Source organism: Lasioglossum baleicum, chromosome 8, assembly GCF_051020765.1.
Source record: "Lasioglossum baleicum chromosome 8, iyLasBale1, whole genome shotgun sequence".
Lineage (NCBI taxonomy): Eukaryota > Metazoa > Arthropoda > Insecta > Hymenoptera > Halictidae > Lasioglossum > Lasioglossum baleicum.
This window is the reverse complement of record NC_134936.1, coordinates 11,668,827-11,687,106: the sequence shown is the minus strand read 5'-3', so window position 1 is coordinate 11,687,106 and position 18,280 is coordinate 11,668,827. Positions and strand designations below refer to the sequence as shown.

At 45.4% G+C, this 18,280-nt stretch overlaps 1 protein-coding gene across 5 annotated transcripts in view; it reads left to right on the top strand.

Moving 5' to 3' along the window:
• Dll (homeotic protein distal-less) overlaps positions 1-18,280 on the top strand; it is a 110,091-nt gene that overhangs the window by 12,220 nt on the left and 79,591 nt on the right. For 3 of the 5 annotated variants that reach the window (XM_076429495.1, XM_076429494.1, XM_076429496.1), the window contains exon 2: positions 3,658-3,899. In XM_076429495.1, coding sequence (XP_076285610.1) covers positions 3,658-3,899 — 242 coding nt within the window. The remainder of the gene's footprint in view (positions 1-3,657; positions 3,900-18,280) is intronic. The other 2 variants (XM_076429498.1, XM_076429497.1) reach the window with 1 other exon arrangement.

The window sequence follows — 18,280 nt, the reverse complement described above, 5'->3', positions numbered from 1 at the left end:
GCTTCCATCGGCGATTTTTCCTTGCCGGTTTCTACACCCCTCTCTCTCTCTCTCCCTGTCGCCGTTCGTTGCATCAGAGTCAGTGATTAGCCGACTTGGTCTTCGTGATCGATGCGAACGGTAAATATATTGTGATCCGCGATAAGATGCCAATTCCCGTCGATCCAACGCGACGTAATTCGCCGTCGTTGCTTCTGATTTGCCCGTCAGCTGTACAACTATGTTTCCTTAATTAACAGTTGCGCGCCAGTGTTGTTCTTACGATACGTGACCAATTTAAGAATGAAAATTCGTTCTTCTGCTTCGTGGGCGGCGTTGAAGAGCAATTTTCTTGCTTTACCGTGCTCGAAGTGTTCCATATGATACCGCGGTGTACGAACGACACACCGAATTGCATCACGGTCTTCGAACCACGATAAACAAGCAGCCATGCACTGGACATTTATCGCGTCCGGTCGACGGGAAACATGGTCGCGCGACAAAATGCTGGAACAATACCTGCCTAATCGGCCAAGCTAATGTATTCGACGATACCGGTCCCTGGTGACGGGGGAAATCCATTCACTGTCCCGCAAACCTGTCGCCAGCGATCAGCTTCTAGTTTCCACGGGAGCTCTACTTTCCGACCACGACACCCCTAATCTTCCTGCTGAACTAGAATATTTTTATTTAGGTTGCTCGTCCTCTTCTCTGCACTCTTAGTTCTGAACCGAGTGTCGAACGTTGGGCTTTGAACCTGGATCTTCAATGTTTAATACTCTTTGTTCATTGTGGTGTCATTTTTTAGTGGAACTTTAATGACATTCAATTTCGAACTTCGAAGAGGCTTACTATTCTTTTCTACAACCTTATTCAGATCATATTTTTTAGTGAATCTTATGATTAGCATTGGTACAGAAGTGTTCGACGATTTCAACCCTTAAATCTAAATAAATTTTTAAATGCTTTCGGCGCAACGGTTCGATCGTTCATTACGAATTATAAAGCAATTTTGCTAATTGTCAAACAAAATCAACGTTTCGATCCTAGTTTTTGGATCTTTTTCAAGATTATTAAATCTGAATCTTCAAAATTCAACCCTGAAAGTTCGTAACACATTTTGATTCCAGGGGATGTATTTCCTAGAGATTATTTCAAACTATTTAGTGTTACATTTTAATATACTTCATAATTTAATATACTAACTGTTTCAAGAAACCTTATTCCTCATATTGATATCTTTATTTATATTTTCTGATGTTATCTTCTAGCGAATTGTGGGCAGAATCGATCCCTAAGAGTCTGGTTCAAATTTACTAAATCTTCTCATACGCAAATCTACATCCTCGACTTCGGGATAAAATCCTTAAAATTCTCTGTTGCCAATTTCGAGCAGATGCTTGATATGCTAAAATCCAGCTGCCCAAGTCTTCTAGATTCCCCAGAGATTTATTCCCATCTTCGAACCCTTTAGCGAACCTAATGTTTAATGGAAAGCGTTCATAACGTTAATACCCGGGCCCTAAATCATGATCCTCGGTGTCATTTTGCGATCGATCTGGGCGACTCGTTGATCCACGGGTCAGCCGTCCACGCCCCGGGGCGCTGGTGACACGGGTAGCAATAAATCATGGGAATCATAACGTGTACGCACGTATGCATGTCCGGTCAGCTCACCATAAATTACGTTAATTAATAGTCACGCTTATTATCACGCAGGGAAAGGTACCGCGGTGGCAGAGGCAGCCCGGTGTTACGTTACGCGGATAATTCCGAGTTTCGTCGTCGACATCTCACTCGTCTCATGCCTCTCTTCTCTCTCCTCTCTCTGTCCTATCCCTCTATCATGTCGCCAGGCCCCCATGTCGATTTATGGTGAATTTTCTCGCGTTTCCTTGAAAATAACAACGGCCGACCGACGGGGAAAATGACAAGGCAGCATGTTTGGATTTCTAAATGACTGTGTTGCGTTCAAGGATTCACACCGCGGCGCATTACGCTACATTGTAATTAGGGTATAAACATAATGGCGCGATCGCAACCGACGATAGCGTCGCCGGCTGGCACGATGGCGTCCATTTAGCCGGCGCGTAATTATTTTAAGATTAATTTATAACAATTCTCCTTTCTATCCTTTTTTCGTCTCCCGAATTAATTACGTTATAGTTAGCGCTCCGATATATTGTTCGCCGCGATACCGATCGCGGAGATTAATGATCGTTTAGCACCTCGGGATGGCTACCGAATTCTCACCATTGCCAGACGGTGCTTTATCATCGCTTGATTCGATTAGGCGCACAATAGAAGGTCGTGTAACATTCATGAAATTCATATTTCTTTGAGAAATTACCGGTGCTACTTTTATCTATTGAAACAGTTACCTTTATCTGTAGGAAATAACACATAGTAACTACGCCATCTGTTGTGTGTGTATGGAATAACACATAGCAACGACGCCATCTGTTATGTGCGCATGGCACTCATGTGTATTAAACAATGTATTCATGTACGCTATTAAGTAGTCGCTGTAGAACCTTACTTGTAATTAACACGCTGCGTTTAAAAGTGATTTTGAGGTTATAAAACTGACAGGTTATGGGCCCAGGGCGTTCAGAAAATATTAAGGTTTACGCCCAGAGCAATATTAAGGAAAACGCGCAGTACAGTATTCGGTAAAGTAACTAGTAAGCTGTTTAAAGGAAAATACAGTGTAATAGAAACACGACGAGTAACGCGAGCACGTGTGAAAAGAAAATCTGTCAAACATGGCGGAGGTAACACGAGTAGTGATAACAATATTAAACAATGTATTCATGTACGCTACTAACAATAAGTAGTCGCTGTAGAACCTTACTTGTAATAAACACGCTGCGTTTAAAAGTGATTTTGAGGTTATAAAACCAACATTATCGTCTGCAATCTGTTAGTGAAACACAGGTTTTATCTTTTACATTGACGGAAGCTCTCAGTTCGTTATTCAGACTCTTCAGACTCGCTTGCATTTGTAAAATTGAATGGTAAAAGAAGCATGTTTGATAAAAACATTGATTCAAGGGTACGAAAGTAGGGAGTACACTCTTGGGAATGAGCATAGGCAGAGTTTTGCACGATTCACTTTACCAAGCTTCGCTTAGACGAAGTTACAGAATTTTAAACATCGACAATTTTAGTTTAGTAATTGGCAGCTTTACTAATTGACATCTTTAGTAGCCGACAACTTTCAAATCGTTTTAATGAATAATGCGAGTCTAATGAACGGCAAATTTATTCTTCGACACTACTTCTAGCTCTCTATGATTAATGTTTGTTACATAATTTAATCATTTAAGTGAAGTCGTGCCGGACGTGTAATTAACATGTTACTGAACTGGTATCAAACTCCATTTTAGAACGTGTTCTCTAGATTTTAGCTGAAGACACTAACGAAAGAAAATTATGTCAAGTTGTTAGCGCCAGTTAGGTTGTGAACCAGGCTTTTTTACTCGTACAGTAGGAATAGAGTTTTAAATTGTTGCCTTCATTGAAAAGTAACTCAATGAACATGTTTCGAATATCCGTGTCCGAGCTAGGAATTATTTTCGGTTCCGTTTGTTCCGTCGGATCATCGGGCAGGTTTCAGTTGGATTTCTCTTTAGTTCGTACGCCAGCAGTGACGAGGACTCTGAAAGTTGATGTTAGGGTGGTGCATGTTCGCAGACCTCTCGCCGTTGGGCGACAAGGGCGGCAGCCTCGTCGACGAGCTCGGCGGCGGTGGCGGCGGCTCCTTGAGGAACGGTAAAGGCAAGAAGATGAGGAAACCACGGACGATCTACAGCAGCCTGCAGTTGCAACAGCTCAACAGGCGGTTCCAGAGGACGCAGTACCTAGCGCTACCGGAGAGAGCGGAGTTGGCGGCGAGCCTTGGACTGACGCAGACGCAGGTAAGCGTCTTTTTCAATCCCATACCAAATGTATCGACGTCGATAGATCCGACAGACGTAATCCTATTGATCTGGCATACGGATACAATGAGCGCAATATTTTTCATACCGGTGCCGATGGAACGCCAGGCAGGCTAAACAACTCGGAAAACCGACGGCAAATAGCCGCCTGTCTCTCCGCGTCTGTCAGAGTTGCATGTTTACGAATCCTGCGAGCAATTAATTTTCAATTATGATGCAGCAGCTTCGTAGTCGGAAGACGTTGGATACACGTGCTGTCTATCTTTAGCGTCGTCCATAGTGTCACATTTCGCACAGTTTCGAAAGGAAAATTGTACTTATTGTTGCACTCAGGTTCCTCTAGATCGATACGAAAAGAAATTAGTTGAAAATTTGGAGGAAAATAGCTTTACGATCCTCTTCGACAAAATTCAGTGTCGAACTCAAGTTGTTGTGTGTTCAAGTAAGAGGATGCTAAGGCCTTAAGCACCCTAAACGCAACACAAACGGTTTTTCTTGTTTTCACGCCATCTTGCCAATCTTATATGATTGTACTAAAAATCCAAATTAGGGGTGGTTCAACCCCCAAAGCAGTGTAAAACAGTCATCCCCACAAACTCTAACTTCGCGACTAAAAATCGACCGACACATAGCGCATTCTTGTGGCTGACTTGAACAATCTAAAAATACCGAAAATTCTAAGAATCCAAAATAGGGGTGGTTCAACCCCCAAAGCACTGTAAAATAGTCATCCTCTACGAATCTATACAACAAACTCCAACTTTGCAACTAAAAATCGACCGACACAGAGCGTTTTCTTGTGGCTGACTTAGATTCGCTTAACTCACCTTCCACAGCGTGCAATGTCGGCGAAATTCCGCATTGTCTCGCGTCACCCCCAGCGATTCTATGGTGTCCCGTTTCGCGGGCGAGTCTGTTGTAACAGGAGCTCCAGTGGACGGCATCTGTCAGCATTATCGGCACAAATGACTTTACTAAATCACCGATCCGCCACGCCCTGGACATCGGAGATAGGGTTGCGACACTGTCCAGCGCCGTGGGGAACGTTAACGAGACGATCATAAATATTCGCGTTGGAGTTTTTCAGGATTTCGTTCACGCGCGCGCGCGGACATCGGCAAGCTTTCCGCTAATTATCCCGGGAGGTTGGTTTCCAATTAACGATTTATTAGGACGCGCGGTAGGGGTGAGCCCTGGTCAAAAGCTAATTGGGGCTGGCCTTCTCGGAGCCATGAATTTCTCGCGGATAGTCCCACGGTTTCCAATTAACGATTTATAAGACTGTAATCGCGGCTCCAGGCTAATTGGAGCGAACCTCTCGCGGGTCTCTTCGTATGGCGCCGATTTAACCGAGACCGGATGATCCGGGCCAATTAAGATGCTCCGTTCAATTATTCGCGGTTGCGAAAACCTGCGATTCTGCTCCCGAAACCGTTCGCGATTATGATCCCTCGCTACCTAACTGAAAAACTTCGTGTAGTATTAATTTCATCCTGTTGTAAACCGAGTTGCTTCTGTTCGTGTTTCAATTTCATGTTTCGATCATCAATTGCTGCGATACACTAATCCTAACTCACCGACAATGTGTGTAAAACTGTCGCTCTCTCTCTTTAATTAATTTACATATTCTAAGTCAAATTAAATAAGGCTTGAACTCACCACCAAAACGTTAACGTTAACGGACGTACCAGCTATTACACAAAATTACAACAAAATCGCGGAGAACAAAAATTTGCATGCAAAATAGAAAATGGTTGAATCACTGGGAGAGGATGCGAGGGTTAAGAGAGTTTCAGTATTGTTGGAGATTTTTATCTGTTGGAAGTTTGTTGTTGGGCGAACGGTGTGCATTGTGGAGCACAGTTTCTCGTTGATGGTAATGTACAGTTTTCAAAATCGCAGTCAGCAGTCATTACGGATGGTTATTTTGCAAACAACCTGACGCGTTGCCGCGATTACTCATCAGGCTGCGTCGCGCTCGATTCCCTCGACCGGGGGCGGGGGCAGAGAGGGAACATAACTCCCGCGGTGCCCAGGCTAATGAAATTATCCGGTCCGGGACCCCCTGCGACGACATCATCGAGCACGACAGCCAGTTATCCCGTGATTACGCGATACGCAGTTGCGTATCACGGCGTGCGTACCTATGAGAAAACCTTTAGCCTTTTGACGTGCTCGGGGTAGGGGTCGCGCGCGCGCTCGCGCGGACCAAATCAATCTTCTCTGTATTCTTTCGTTCATTCTTCCTCTCGCCATTTCGCAGCGTTTTGTCGGGATAATTGCTGGGGCAACGCCGAATTTTCGATTCTCCATTGACGAATACAAATACGCTTAGTAATCGCGAACAATCTTTTGCAAATGAGACAACATTATTTGTACTGAATAAAATATGGGTTCTGTAAAACATATTTTTCAACTGACAAACTATACAACAAAATATTCTCATGAATAATTGAAAAGAATGCAGATGTCTGAAATTTAAAATTCAATAAGCGATCCGAGCCTTCAAACTGTCTACATATAAATAATAATTTGTCAGCGACAAATGTCTAAGGAGGTCTTAACTCTACAGAAACAAACGATCCAACATTTCATAAAATACTTCAGGAGAACCAACATTTTCCAATTTACAGTTTCGAAACCCAATGGAAAAATTGCCATCCCAAAGTAACTGAAGTTCTCCAGCGCCGGAGTATCCACAGAATAAATCTATGAAAGTCCGTGGGCGCTCGGCTGAAGCTTCCAGAGACGGTGTGCTTCTAATCTGGAGACGTCGGAGGGTAGTTCCTGCAGGAAGTGGAGAAATCAGCTTCCCGAGCGGCGTTGACTTTTTGCCGGTAGCCGGGGGCCTGGTAGCGCTAGTGGCCGCGGCAGTAAAGCTCGCGGCCGTGCGCGTCCCAGCAGGGTGCACCGTGCATAATCTGTAATCGGCCAATCAAGGCGTCCGAGCAAGCGCCTGTGCCTGCACTGTTGGCCCGGCTACCGTCGCATCGGGTTTCTTGTCATCGCCAGCAACATGGCGCCTCGAGCCTTCACTCTCTTCCATCTTCCCTTGGTCTCCTCCTCCCGTGTCCACCATCGGCTTCTCTCTCATCTTTCCCTCCTTTTCCCACCGTTGCGTTATGAAAACGACGAAGAGGAGAAGAAAACCAGGGGAGTAAAGCAAGAAAGAAAGAAAGGTGGAGAGAGAAGTTGGGAGGGCAGAGAGAGACCGAAAGGAAACGCGAGGGAAAGAGAGCGGGGGCCACGAGGATCCGAGGGAAGTGAGGCCACGCATCTCTTTTTCTTCGGGGGCTTCAATTTGAGGACGTGGTAGCTTATAGCGTTCGTGCCGCCGCTGTACGCGAACGTGCGTATGAGAAAGAGAGAGACGAAGGATCAGGCAAGAAAGACAGGGCGTACTTGTACACGCGAACATCGCACACAGAGCCACAGGGTTTTGCACGTGCAAAGGGGATAGGCACATAGACGCGGGCGGCGGCGGCTGCACATAGGTGCACCGGCGCGGCTGTCTGCGTTCCTGCCACGTACCTTGGGCGTGGTGGTTCCTTTTTCTTCGTCTTCGCCGACGAACGCGGCCCCGATCTCTCCTCATTGGCCCCGGGAATGCCAACGCGTCGAAACGAGATTCGAAAGTCGCGGAGGGAAGCTGCACACACGCGAAGTGAATCCGAAATCCGTGGATCTCCTCGGACACGATCGAACCGGGGAAACGTGTACCTCTCGCCAGAAACACCACGGGAAATTGGTATCGGTGAGGGCGACCTCGTCAGAGCATAGATCCTGTACCGTCTGTCGGAAGACAGCCCCCCTTATCCTGTTTATTTATTATTGAAACGGTGGAAAGAACCAACGCCGACCTGTCTCTCGGTGAACGATCGCACGTCCCAGCCCCGGCGTCCCACACCCCCGCTCACTCTCTATCATCGATCTGTTCACTCCTACGCCTGGGAATAAGATAATACTGTCACTCAAAGGGCAACGTGTAACGCGATCGATCGAACAGCGACGCCTCGCGCTACGCTCATCCGCATTCTGATGCCCCAGACAAGCGAAGACCGCCTCGGCTCCCGCGGATCGAACGACTCCAACCTGTGCAACCGGGGATTGTTTCAAGAGTTCTGCTGTTACGATGCGATTTTAATTCGCTCGACTTCTCGAATGAAGTACGCTTTTGATCCGCCGGCAGCTCGTTCGTGCAGGGTTATTGCGAAACCTGGGTGGCGTGCAGTTCTCCGTTTCAATTTATCGGTGCACTTCGGTTCCCCGGACCTTTTATTGTACTTTGCTAATTAATTTTTGCTGCAGTTCGACCGTAGCGTCGCCGTCTCGATATGTCTTTAACCTTTCAGACCCCAGTCATCGCCTAGGTCTACATCTAGGGTGAAACAGTGTAGGGTTTACACGTTCGCAGTCGAATCAAACGAGTGGAAACTAGAGCGGAATTGAATATTTGAGTAGTAGGAAGTCCAGAAGGAAATTACGGAGGTGAAATGCCATCTTGGATCGATCTCTATATGCTCCTGATCCTCATCCGCCGCGTTTCAACCCTTACACACTCGAACCAGGCGAAATTGAACGGTTCAGTACAAGGAAGTAGCCCGTCGCGCCTCCAATTCAGTCATTTCGTTCTACTGTGTAAGGGCTGAACAGCGACACATGAGCATCAGGAGCTACTAGAACCGGCCAAGATGGCGGTGCTTCTGTAAAGAGCATGATCTCGGCTGGATTTGATTTTCCAGCTACTAGTGCCCAGGGGATCTCCTTATTAAAGTAAATATTCAGCGTTACTACTTCTTTGTACTTAAATGTTAAATTTTCAATAGATCCATTTAGAAATATTAAAATCCGCTTTCACTTTGCTCTTCTAATTTCGGAATATGAGGATCGAGCAACTGTCAAAGTCTCTCCAGAAGCTATCGCAATTAATTCAAGATGGCGTAGTTTCCTCTAAAGCAGGATCCTTCATCTTCTCAAGTCAAAAACGACAGAAAACGTTATTGTACTCAAATATTCAGTTTTACCTCCAGTTCTACCGTATCATTTGACTGTCCAAGGGTTGAAGACTCGTCAAACGAGGTTCTGAAGCTAGTACAATTAATTCAAAATGGCGCGGCTCTCCTCCAGCAACGTTACTTCTGCCGCCAAAACGAAAAAGATCGAGAATTTTCTTGTTTCCGTCGCTTCGTTCGACCAGACAGACCTTTCAGACTTGAAAGGCGTAGATTGGAAGCTGGTAGACCGATCCAAGATGGACGCAGCTTTCCCTGGATCGTGATCCCAGCCAGTTTCAGAATGAGGACGACAAAGTCAATTCCAGGAATCGCCGGGTTCGCTCTTTTCTCTACTCCGAGAAGTAACGCTTGTCTAAAAGCGGTTTCCCGGTCTTGATTTTCGTTTTTCACCGCCTCTCGCGAGTCTTCGACGTTCACGCGTGTGCATCACGGAGCACGGCACCGTGTGCACGCCCGTATCTACACGCACTCATGCATGGATGATAGTTATCTACGCGTTAATCTACGCCGCGGCCAACGTTTTCGCGATGACGACGCTCTCGGTTTTCCGTAGATCGAGCACGATCCATCGCGTGCCTCATCGGCCGGAGACCTTGATCGCGATTCCTGCGTGATACCAGCTACTTATTAGTCGCGTTTCACAGACCGACGAAGATGTTTCGATAAAAACCGTAGAAAAAGCAGTCCCGAAGACAATGTTTTTTTTTTCTTTTTGTACCGTGGTTCGTGCCCGGCGCGATCTTCGAGACCCGAGAGTTTTGACGTCAAACGAGACCTCGTTGGAACGCCAAGGCTCCGACACCGAGACCTCGAAAGTTTAACCTTTCATCCCAGAGTTGGCAACACATATTATTGCCGCACAATATTCCGGAACAATCAGCCGCGCCATTTCACTTGGCGATGCTTGCTCGATCGGGAGATTCATTCTAATTATTCATCGTTCTTCAATAAGACTTTCCAACATTGCAACAAAATAGTCTTCTCGACTCATCCACTACAATGTTTAACACGCGCGAAGTGACAGCTGGTACGATTTCCCAGGTAGCAAGACATTTTAGCTACCCAGCAGTTTAGCCACCCAAGCAGTTCAGCTACCTAAGCAGCTGTCTGAATATTTCAGCTACCTGGAAGTGTAACTACCTTTTCGACAGACTTGTTTCCATCGAAACTGGAACGAATCGCCACCGGCGAGCAAGCAGTTCGTTAGGCACTGGTCGCAACATAGAGAGAACCGGGCAGCAAACGCGAGGAACAATGCGAGTGACATTCCCGTGGCACACCACTTTCACGCGTCGCTCGCCTAGCCCAGCTATAGAGCGGCGTTCTCCAAATGATTCATACACGGTCCGACGGAATCATCAATTATGTTCGAGCCATTGTTCCACGGGCGCAGAACCGGGCCCAGTATCTAACACATCTAACCTACAAAACTGCCACCTCTGGACTCCAGTTCGGATCTGATAAAATGCTCAGTGCCAACTCGGCGGTCGATCGAAAAATTCACACCCCTAACGTAGTTTCCAACCCTTTTAAGACGAGGGTAGTGGGAGGTTACTACCGATCGTGGCGATACTCGAAATCATTAATTAGCCGATTCATTGTTGCTGTGGCGAGAAACCGACTCAGTTATCTGGTCCATCTGGATGCAGGACCACGGCGAAGGTAGCACACCGGCGCGGCATGCTTGCCCGAGACGCTAGTGATAGGCAGATAAATGGACGCAGATAAATGAGCGGAAGGCGAGGGAAAGGTGGAGGGACAGGTACGCACACGGTTGTTCGCGGTTCGACGTCTGCCGACACGCAGTTTCGCAAGTGATCCGGTGTTACGTGTTGCACGCTGCCCGGGAAAAGGGAAACAGTCTGTCCGATTTTTTGCGCCCCCGTTTGCAACGGTACCAGGCCCGCTATGTCATGGTTTCGTATGGGAGAATTTAGTCCGAGCCTGGAAAACCGTTCTTGGACTGTGCCACTGATCTCTGATTGATACCTGGAACCTGTCAGCTCGAAGGATTACTCTTTGATCACGGCGGATGGAGTTGCCGACTCAAGACATTAACGCTGGGCGTCCCTGCAGCAGTTTCATTCCCCAAACGAATTGGGTGTTGTTGATTTATCATTGAAGTTTCTGCTGCTGCTGAAGAATCTATCAAAAAATCCTCAGCCATAGGTTTTCACAATTATGGAATACAAGCGCCATTTTGTACATTAACGTTGGTTGTAGCAGTTTCATTCCCCGAACGAATTGGGAGTTGTTGATTTATCATCGAAGTTTCTGCTGCTGCTGAAGGATCTATCAAAAAATCCTCAGCCATAGGTTTTCAAAATTATGGAATGCATACGCCATTTTGTACATTAACGTTGGTTGTCCTGTAGTAGTTTCATTCCCCAAACGAATTGGGTGTTTTGATTTATCATTGAAGTTTCTGCTGCTGCTGAAGAATCTATCAAAAAATCCTCAGCCATAGGTTTTCACAATTATGAAATACATACGTCATTTTGTACATTAACGTTGGTTGTCCTGTAGTAGTTTCATTCCTCAAACGAATTGGGAGTTGTTGATTTATCATTGAAGTTTCTGCTGCTGCTGAAGAATCTATTAAAAAATCCCCAGCCATAGACCTCCAAAAATTATGGAATACATAATGTGTTGAGTTTTAGAGTATTTAAAGTCTCCAAAGAGATAATACGAATCCTCCAGCAATCCCACCACGAAGATCTCTCTGATCGAAGCAGGATGATCCTCGAGAAGCCTAAAAATCCGAGTCTAGACGGTCCACATCAAAGCACAACAGTAGAGTGTGCTCGATAGGAAGCAGTTCACGATCGAAGTAGACCGATTAGTTCTTTTTTCTCGTTCCTCCTTTCTCTTCGGCTCCTCTTCGTCGGCAGCCGACTAACCGGCATCGAACGAGCTTATCACGCTGTTATCTCATCGGTTCGTCGCTCGGTTCGTGCGTGTCAAGATAGCAACGTGTCCAACCATCGAGCAGCTTAGTCCAAGCTTCTCTCTGTCTCTCTCTATCTCGTAGGCGAATGCATCCGCGAGCTCGATGGTTGAATATACTCTCGGCGTGTATATTATCGACACGGGCAATAAAAGTAATAGAAGTTCGACCGACACGTCGCTATCGGCTCGTATCTGTCCACCGGCTACAAATGGGAAAGTTTCGAGGCACGCGAACCACGCCACGGCTTATTATGTTCCGTGGACGTTCGTGATCGCCCACGCGGACCTCGTCCTTGTGTATTTTCGTATGTAACCCCGCGATCCTCGTAAATCCTGCACGATATTATTTAATTCAATTTTATTCCGTACCCGAGATACGCTCGTTACAGGTTTGACATGAGAGGCGGATTCGCGAGGGTGACTCGCACTTCCTTCATTTGATTTCCTGTAGGGATGTGCTGCGGCCCTGCTTAATTATGCAGACTATGTATTCTAGTGGAAATATTAAAAATGTTTTTATGCCGTGCAAAACTGCCGCGATATCAATCCATTTTACCTTGAGGGAATGTTGGGAGTTACATGTAAGGGTTGATTCTCTTGGAAATGCTAATGCAGCCTTCAACAATTAGTGCAACGTTCAAATTTCGAGAAAATTCACCAAGAAAAATTATAAATTCATTTTTTTTTTTTTAGGAAATCAAACCCTGAATATTATTTTTTAAACAGTCCTCTAACAGCCTTAATTTTTATCAAATAATTTCATCTTATTTAAGGAAATAAAATGTAGGGGTTGATTTTCTGAAACAAGATGAAATTATTTGATAAAAATTGAGGCTGTTAGAGGACTGTTTCAAAAATAAAACGTACTGTTCAATTTCCTAAAACGGGATGAAATTTATTCTTTAAACAGTGACAGGCTCAATTTTATGCAAACAGGGCTCGAACTTTATGCGAACAGGATCAAATAAAATAGAAATTACCAACGCCAGGAAAAGTGACAATAAAATGAACGATAGTTTTAATGGATGAAAGTATTAGTTGTACAAGCTAGAGAAGTGGTTGATGACTTGGAACGTAGTTTCAGAGTTCGAATCAGTTCGCAGTAGTAGCTTCGTAGAAATCCTTTTCATCTTGTTCGGGAGGTTTTATTGCAGGACGTCCGATGACGCGAAGATAAAACTTTCCCTCAGATTCGACGAGAGTTGTGTCGTACACGATGCAACGCGCCGGAGGATTGATGTTTCCGTTGTCTAATGGCCTGCGTTGTCGCTATAATCATACGTCTTCGGGTTCAATGTGTACTTTCCTTCACCTAGATACAGCGACGCTTGTGCTCGATCAACGTTCGACATGAATATTTTGTGAGAACACACGAGTCTATATTTTCAGCCCGCGTTTTCTTTCGTCAGCCTTGACATGGTAACACCCTCGCGCCGAAATAGCTGCTATTTTTCTTCACAATTAATTCCATTAGCCTCGAACCAAAATACACAATTCCATCAATTAATCACAAATATTTTTCTGAACAATCCTTGAATCCTCTTATTTCCACTCGTTTAACATTAACTCCGGTATTATTCATTCTCCAAAATATCTGGCATTTTAAAATATACAATTTTGATTTGCAATGTCTTACCGTGGTGAAATAATTGCCATTTTTATTGAAAATTCGTCCCACTGTCTGCAGACTAAAATACACAATTTTGTCGATCCATAAATCACGAAGAAATATTTCTTCTTCTAATAACCTCTGGATCACTGTGTTAGTTAACGCGTTCTCCGTGCTAAAATAGCTTTGTCATTTTTATTGAAAGTTTATTCTGCCGTTCGCAGATTAAAATGTCATCGATCTCATTGATGTTAAGTGGAAATATTTTTTCATACGATCCGTGGACGCCGGTGTTAGTCGGACTCGTTTAACCTGGCGTTTCGACTCGCGGTTTCCGTGCGCATTATCAGTCACTTTCGTTCGACGTCCTCGTTAATATTTGACGCGTTCGGTCGGCATTTTTTTGCGATCGCTGCGGAAACCCATTTAGCCGTTCGCCGATAAAAACGCGAATCCAGTAATACTAGTTTTTCCGCAGCGCTACGAAACTTGCATCGGCACAACAGTGTGTTTCGCCTGCCATTTCACGCGTGTCATGTATACGCTCGGACGTAATTATGTCGCGTACTTCGGCCTCCCGCGAGTGAAAAATACAGGACTTGATAGTGTGTAATGAATCGCGGAACAAAACCCTCGCTCACATCGATTCTTTATTTCGCGTTCGACTCGCGTATACTTGAAATAATTGGTTGTTTTTTCCGCTTCCTCCTTATTCCGACTTTTATCAATCATTTTCTTTCTTGTGCGCACAAACTCTCGTCGTTTCTTTTCATGTCGGCCGAAGTGGATTCTATACAATTACTTAAATCAGGTGAATAGATAAATGGAGTCGAGATCCTGTTTGAAACAATATTCGACCATTAGTGTCATAGATCCTGCGGTTTCGGGCAGTCTAGGAATTCGTGAGGTTAGTTAACTCGAAATCGAACAATTAATTGCTCTCTTTTATATTTATTAACACATTGAAATGTATAAAATTCTCTTTTTACTGAATTTTATTTCCATAGAAATTTGGGGCTAATTATTACGTTTTGGTCCAACCCAAAATAAAATTCATCAGTAATCGTCAACAAAAGAAATGTTCTAATTGCATTCCGCATGCAAATTACCGACGTCCTTCATAAAAGTTCTGGATATACATAATTGTGTTGGTCCCGGGATGATCGGGGCAGGGGACAATTATTCCAATTTTCCCGGGGACACGTACGAATCGTTCCGAGGCGTGTCTCACCTCTCGTTACATGGTTTCCAAGAACAGATCCTCGGGGTTGTTCGGCAGCCTCGTGAATATCGTGCAAAAAGGAGCCTTCGGTGGACGCGGATCGACTCGGAGAAATCATGGAGTACACGCCACGTGAGAACCAATAAAAAAAGCCCCCTCGCCGGGCCCCGTTCCTCCTCCCCATCCCTCCCGTGAATGGGGTCCGAGGAGATAGCGGTGGTGGCGCCCCCTTAGTCCCTCCGACAACACGGTGGCGGTGTTTTCGCGTGGTTCGTACGCGAGGAATCGCGGCGGCCCGGTGTTTCTGCAAACATCGAACTCGTCTGCCGGTAATTATTGGTATTTGAGGCACTGTGGGAGGTCCCGCGAGGCACGCCAGGCTCTTTCGATGCACGTACATGCACGAGCCGCTGCGTGAAAATAATTATCGGCCTTCTCTCCGCTTCTTCAAGAGCCGGCTAACAGAATGGAGTGAAAGAGAGGGGGACGACATCCTTCGATAAAGGAAAGACGGGACCCGCTCCGGTGCCTTTCCTTTTTCTTCCTCCCTTTTCCTTTCTCCCGTTTGGAAAACTCTGGACTCCCTCCCTCCGGTTTTTATTCGCGTGCGCCGCGCCGCCGGGAGACTTTCTTGCAATTAGACGATTCCGCGAACGACTCGGCCGAATGCGTCTTAATCCAAATCAGCGTATTAGTCGAATGTTCTTCCAGCAGGTATTTATTTACTGAATATTATTCATGATGATTTCAGAGAATCTTTACGGAGGAATTTTTGTTTCACAAAATTTTGCATCGACGGTACATAAGATACCGTTTTTCCTTCCCAATAAAATATTATTATACAATTATATATAAAGGAAAATATTTTTTTGTTGCTGGAAAAGAATTAATAGACCTAAACATTACGAATTTCTCCGGAAATTAGCAAAGATTATCTAAGATTCATGAATATTTCAGCACGTCAAATGTAATGGCTGATTTCTATACCATGTAAATATTCATAATGGCCACGGTGATGCGTTTCTCACAATCTATTGTCGCGCATTGTAGCACTGTGGATCTTCATAAAAAAATCGCGATCTCAAAATTCGATGCTCGTAGAATTCCTGTTATCAGCCAAAAATTGAGTTAAGGTGGAGTAGAATAAGTCCGCCCTAGTTTTTGGAAAGTTGGACTTTAAACTGATGCATTTTCAGCCTGGTATGTAAAAACTGAACGTTCTTGGTATGAAACTCTTGCCACAGTTATTACTGATGAATTAGTATTATGTAGGATTCTAATTTTGCTTGAAAATTATCATTTTGATAGGATATTGTACGAAGTGTCAACTACTACGCACTTGCCCCGAAAATAGGGCAATTTATATTTAACTTATACTACATTAATAAATACAAGCTAGAGAAATTTCGTTCATATTATAATAAAAATAACCAATTAACGGACTTGCCCCGTAGACGGACTTACCCCGCTCCATCTTATATGATTTTCGACACCTTCGTATCAAACGAAATATACGCCGCATAAAGACTGTTGAAAGGAACAAAGTAGTTGGTAATCCGACGGTGCTTCATGCATTTTAATCCTCGCGGTAATAAAAACGTGACGCACATGCTCGCTTCGATTTTCCATATTGTATGTAATAGCGCACGGAATGACGTCCGAAATGTCAGCTGTCAAGACGCGCAATGTTTTTAACCGACTTCGATGAAGGAGGAGGTTATTTCCGACTTGTGGTCAGGGGAAAACCGAAATTACTTTCCAACCATTCCGGAGAAACGTAAGACTGGGTAACCGGGTGTTTCACGCGAAAATGGTTTGGAGTAGACGGTTCCCTCTGGACAAAGTTAAAAATTCAGTCGCTGCTCGGCTCCGTGGGTCCCCTGGGTGGAGAACCACGGCGGAGTCGAGAAGAATTCGCGCAAAACAGGCTCGAGGGGTTTCGACCGGCAGAAGCGCGCCCTCTCCGTTCCTCCCTCGTGCGAGGAATCCCTGCACCGAGCCCGGGAACGAAACCCTCCTCCTCCCGTTCCCCGCCTCCTTCTTCAGAGATCTTTCAGGAAGATCACCGGCGGCGCAATGCGTTTCGTTTTGCGGCGCGCGCTTGCACCTGACCAACTTTATGGCAACGGGGCGCGAGTCTACTACTCGCGGTATCAAGCAACAACAACGATGATCCCTCGGGTTGCCATATAGTTCTGACAGCAGCTCGGCGAAACCGACAGGGGTGGAGGGAGGGGGAGAGAGAGATAGAAGAGAAGCAGAATTGGTGGCCAACACAGAGAGAAAGAGAGAGAGAGAGAGGCAAGTGTTGTTGAACGTTGAAGAAAGCGAAGGATAGAGAGCGTGCTGTGTACCTCATGGTCGGAATGGGTCAGCCATGGCAGAGCCAGGTTAGGGTACACACACACATTATTTCAATGTTGGCAGTAATGCCTGTTATTAAGCGATGATAATGATTGGTATTATCGCGGGTTGGGAGCAGGACTGGTAGCAGCGGATATAAATCATCCTTACTTCCTTCTTGCTGGCAGTGGCCTGGGCTCTCCGCGAGAGAGCTCACCTCCATGCCAAGAAGCTGTAAATAACCTGGCGAGTTGCAGCGGCGTTGCTCCGCCGCCAGGAGGTAAAGGAAAGGCTTCCTCCGACGCGACCGCCATATGCCCGAGACCGTTTTACCTATGTGTTGGTGGATATCGGTCTTGGTTAGATAGGTACCTCGTAGTTAGGCACCGACGTTCTCTTCCTACCGTGCTACCCTGCGCCCAGGACTTTCCCTAGGCGATCTGACAGGGCAGAGACTTCCTCTACTCGATTCCACGGCCCGTATTACGCATCTCGTTAGCGCCGTGCAAGCGTTAACAGCACGCAATCCGCCAACGCTCCGACGACTATCGTGTCCTCCAGATCCTACTGGACGCGAGACCGGACAACATCCGCGGGGGTGATTCACGGTTCCCACGGGTCCCTTCTATCTATCTTCCGCCTTGAAAATCGCTGATTCAGGACGGAGACCATTAAAACTTCAATCATTCACCCCTGAAAATGGAACATTTTTGCCCAGAACGTGGATATGTACAGTACTTCGAATAGATCACAAAAAATTTTCAGGACCAGTCACGCTAGACAATCCTCTAACCTATAATCTCTCTTTATGATCAGCCTCCAACGTGTAACAGTAAATGACCTATAGCTCCGTTATTTTCTCGAACAGAATCATGAAATTTTGGGAGCATGTTCTTAAGATACTGTACTTCCAATATGTCCCAAAAAATGTTCAGGACCAGCCACAGTCGACCACCCTCTAAGCTACAACCACTCTTTATTATTCCATGATCTTCTTTATGATCACGGTAAACGCGATCTACAGCTCCGTTATTTTCTTGATAAGAGTCGTGAATTTTTAGGGGCACATTCTTAAAATACTGTACTTCGAATATGTCCCAAAAAATGTTCAGTCACACTCGACCACCCTCCAAGCTACAACCTCTCTTTATGACAGCATGATCTTTATGATCACAGTAAACGATCTACAGCTCCGTTATTTTCTTGATTAGAATCAGGAATT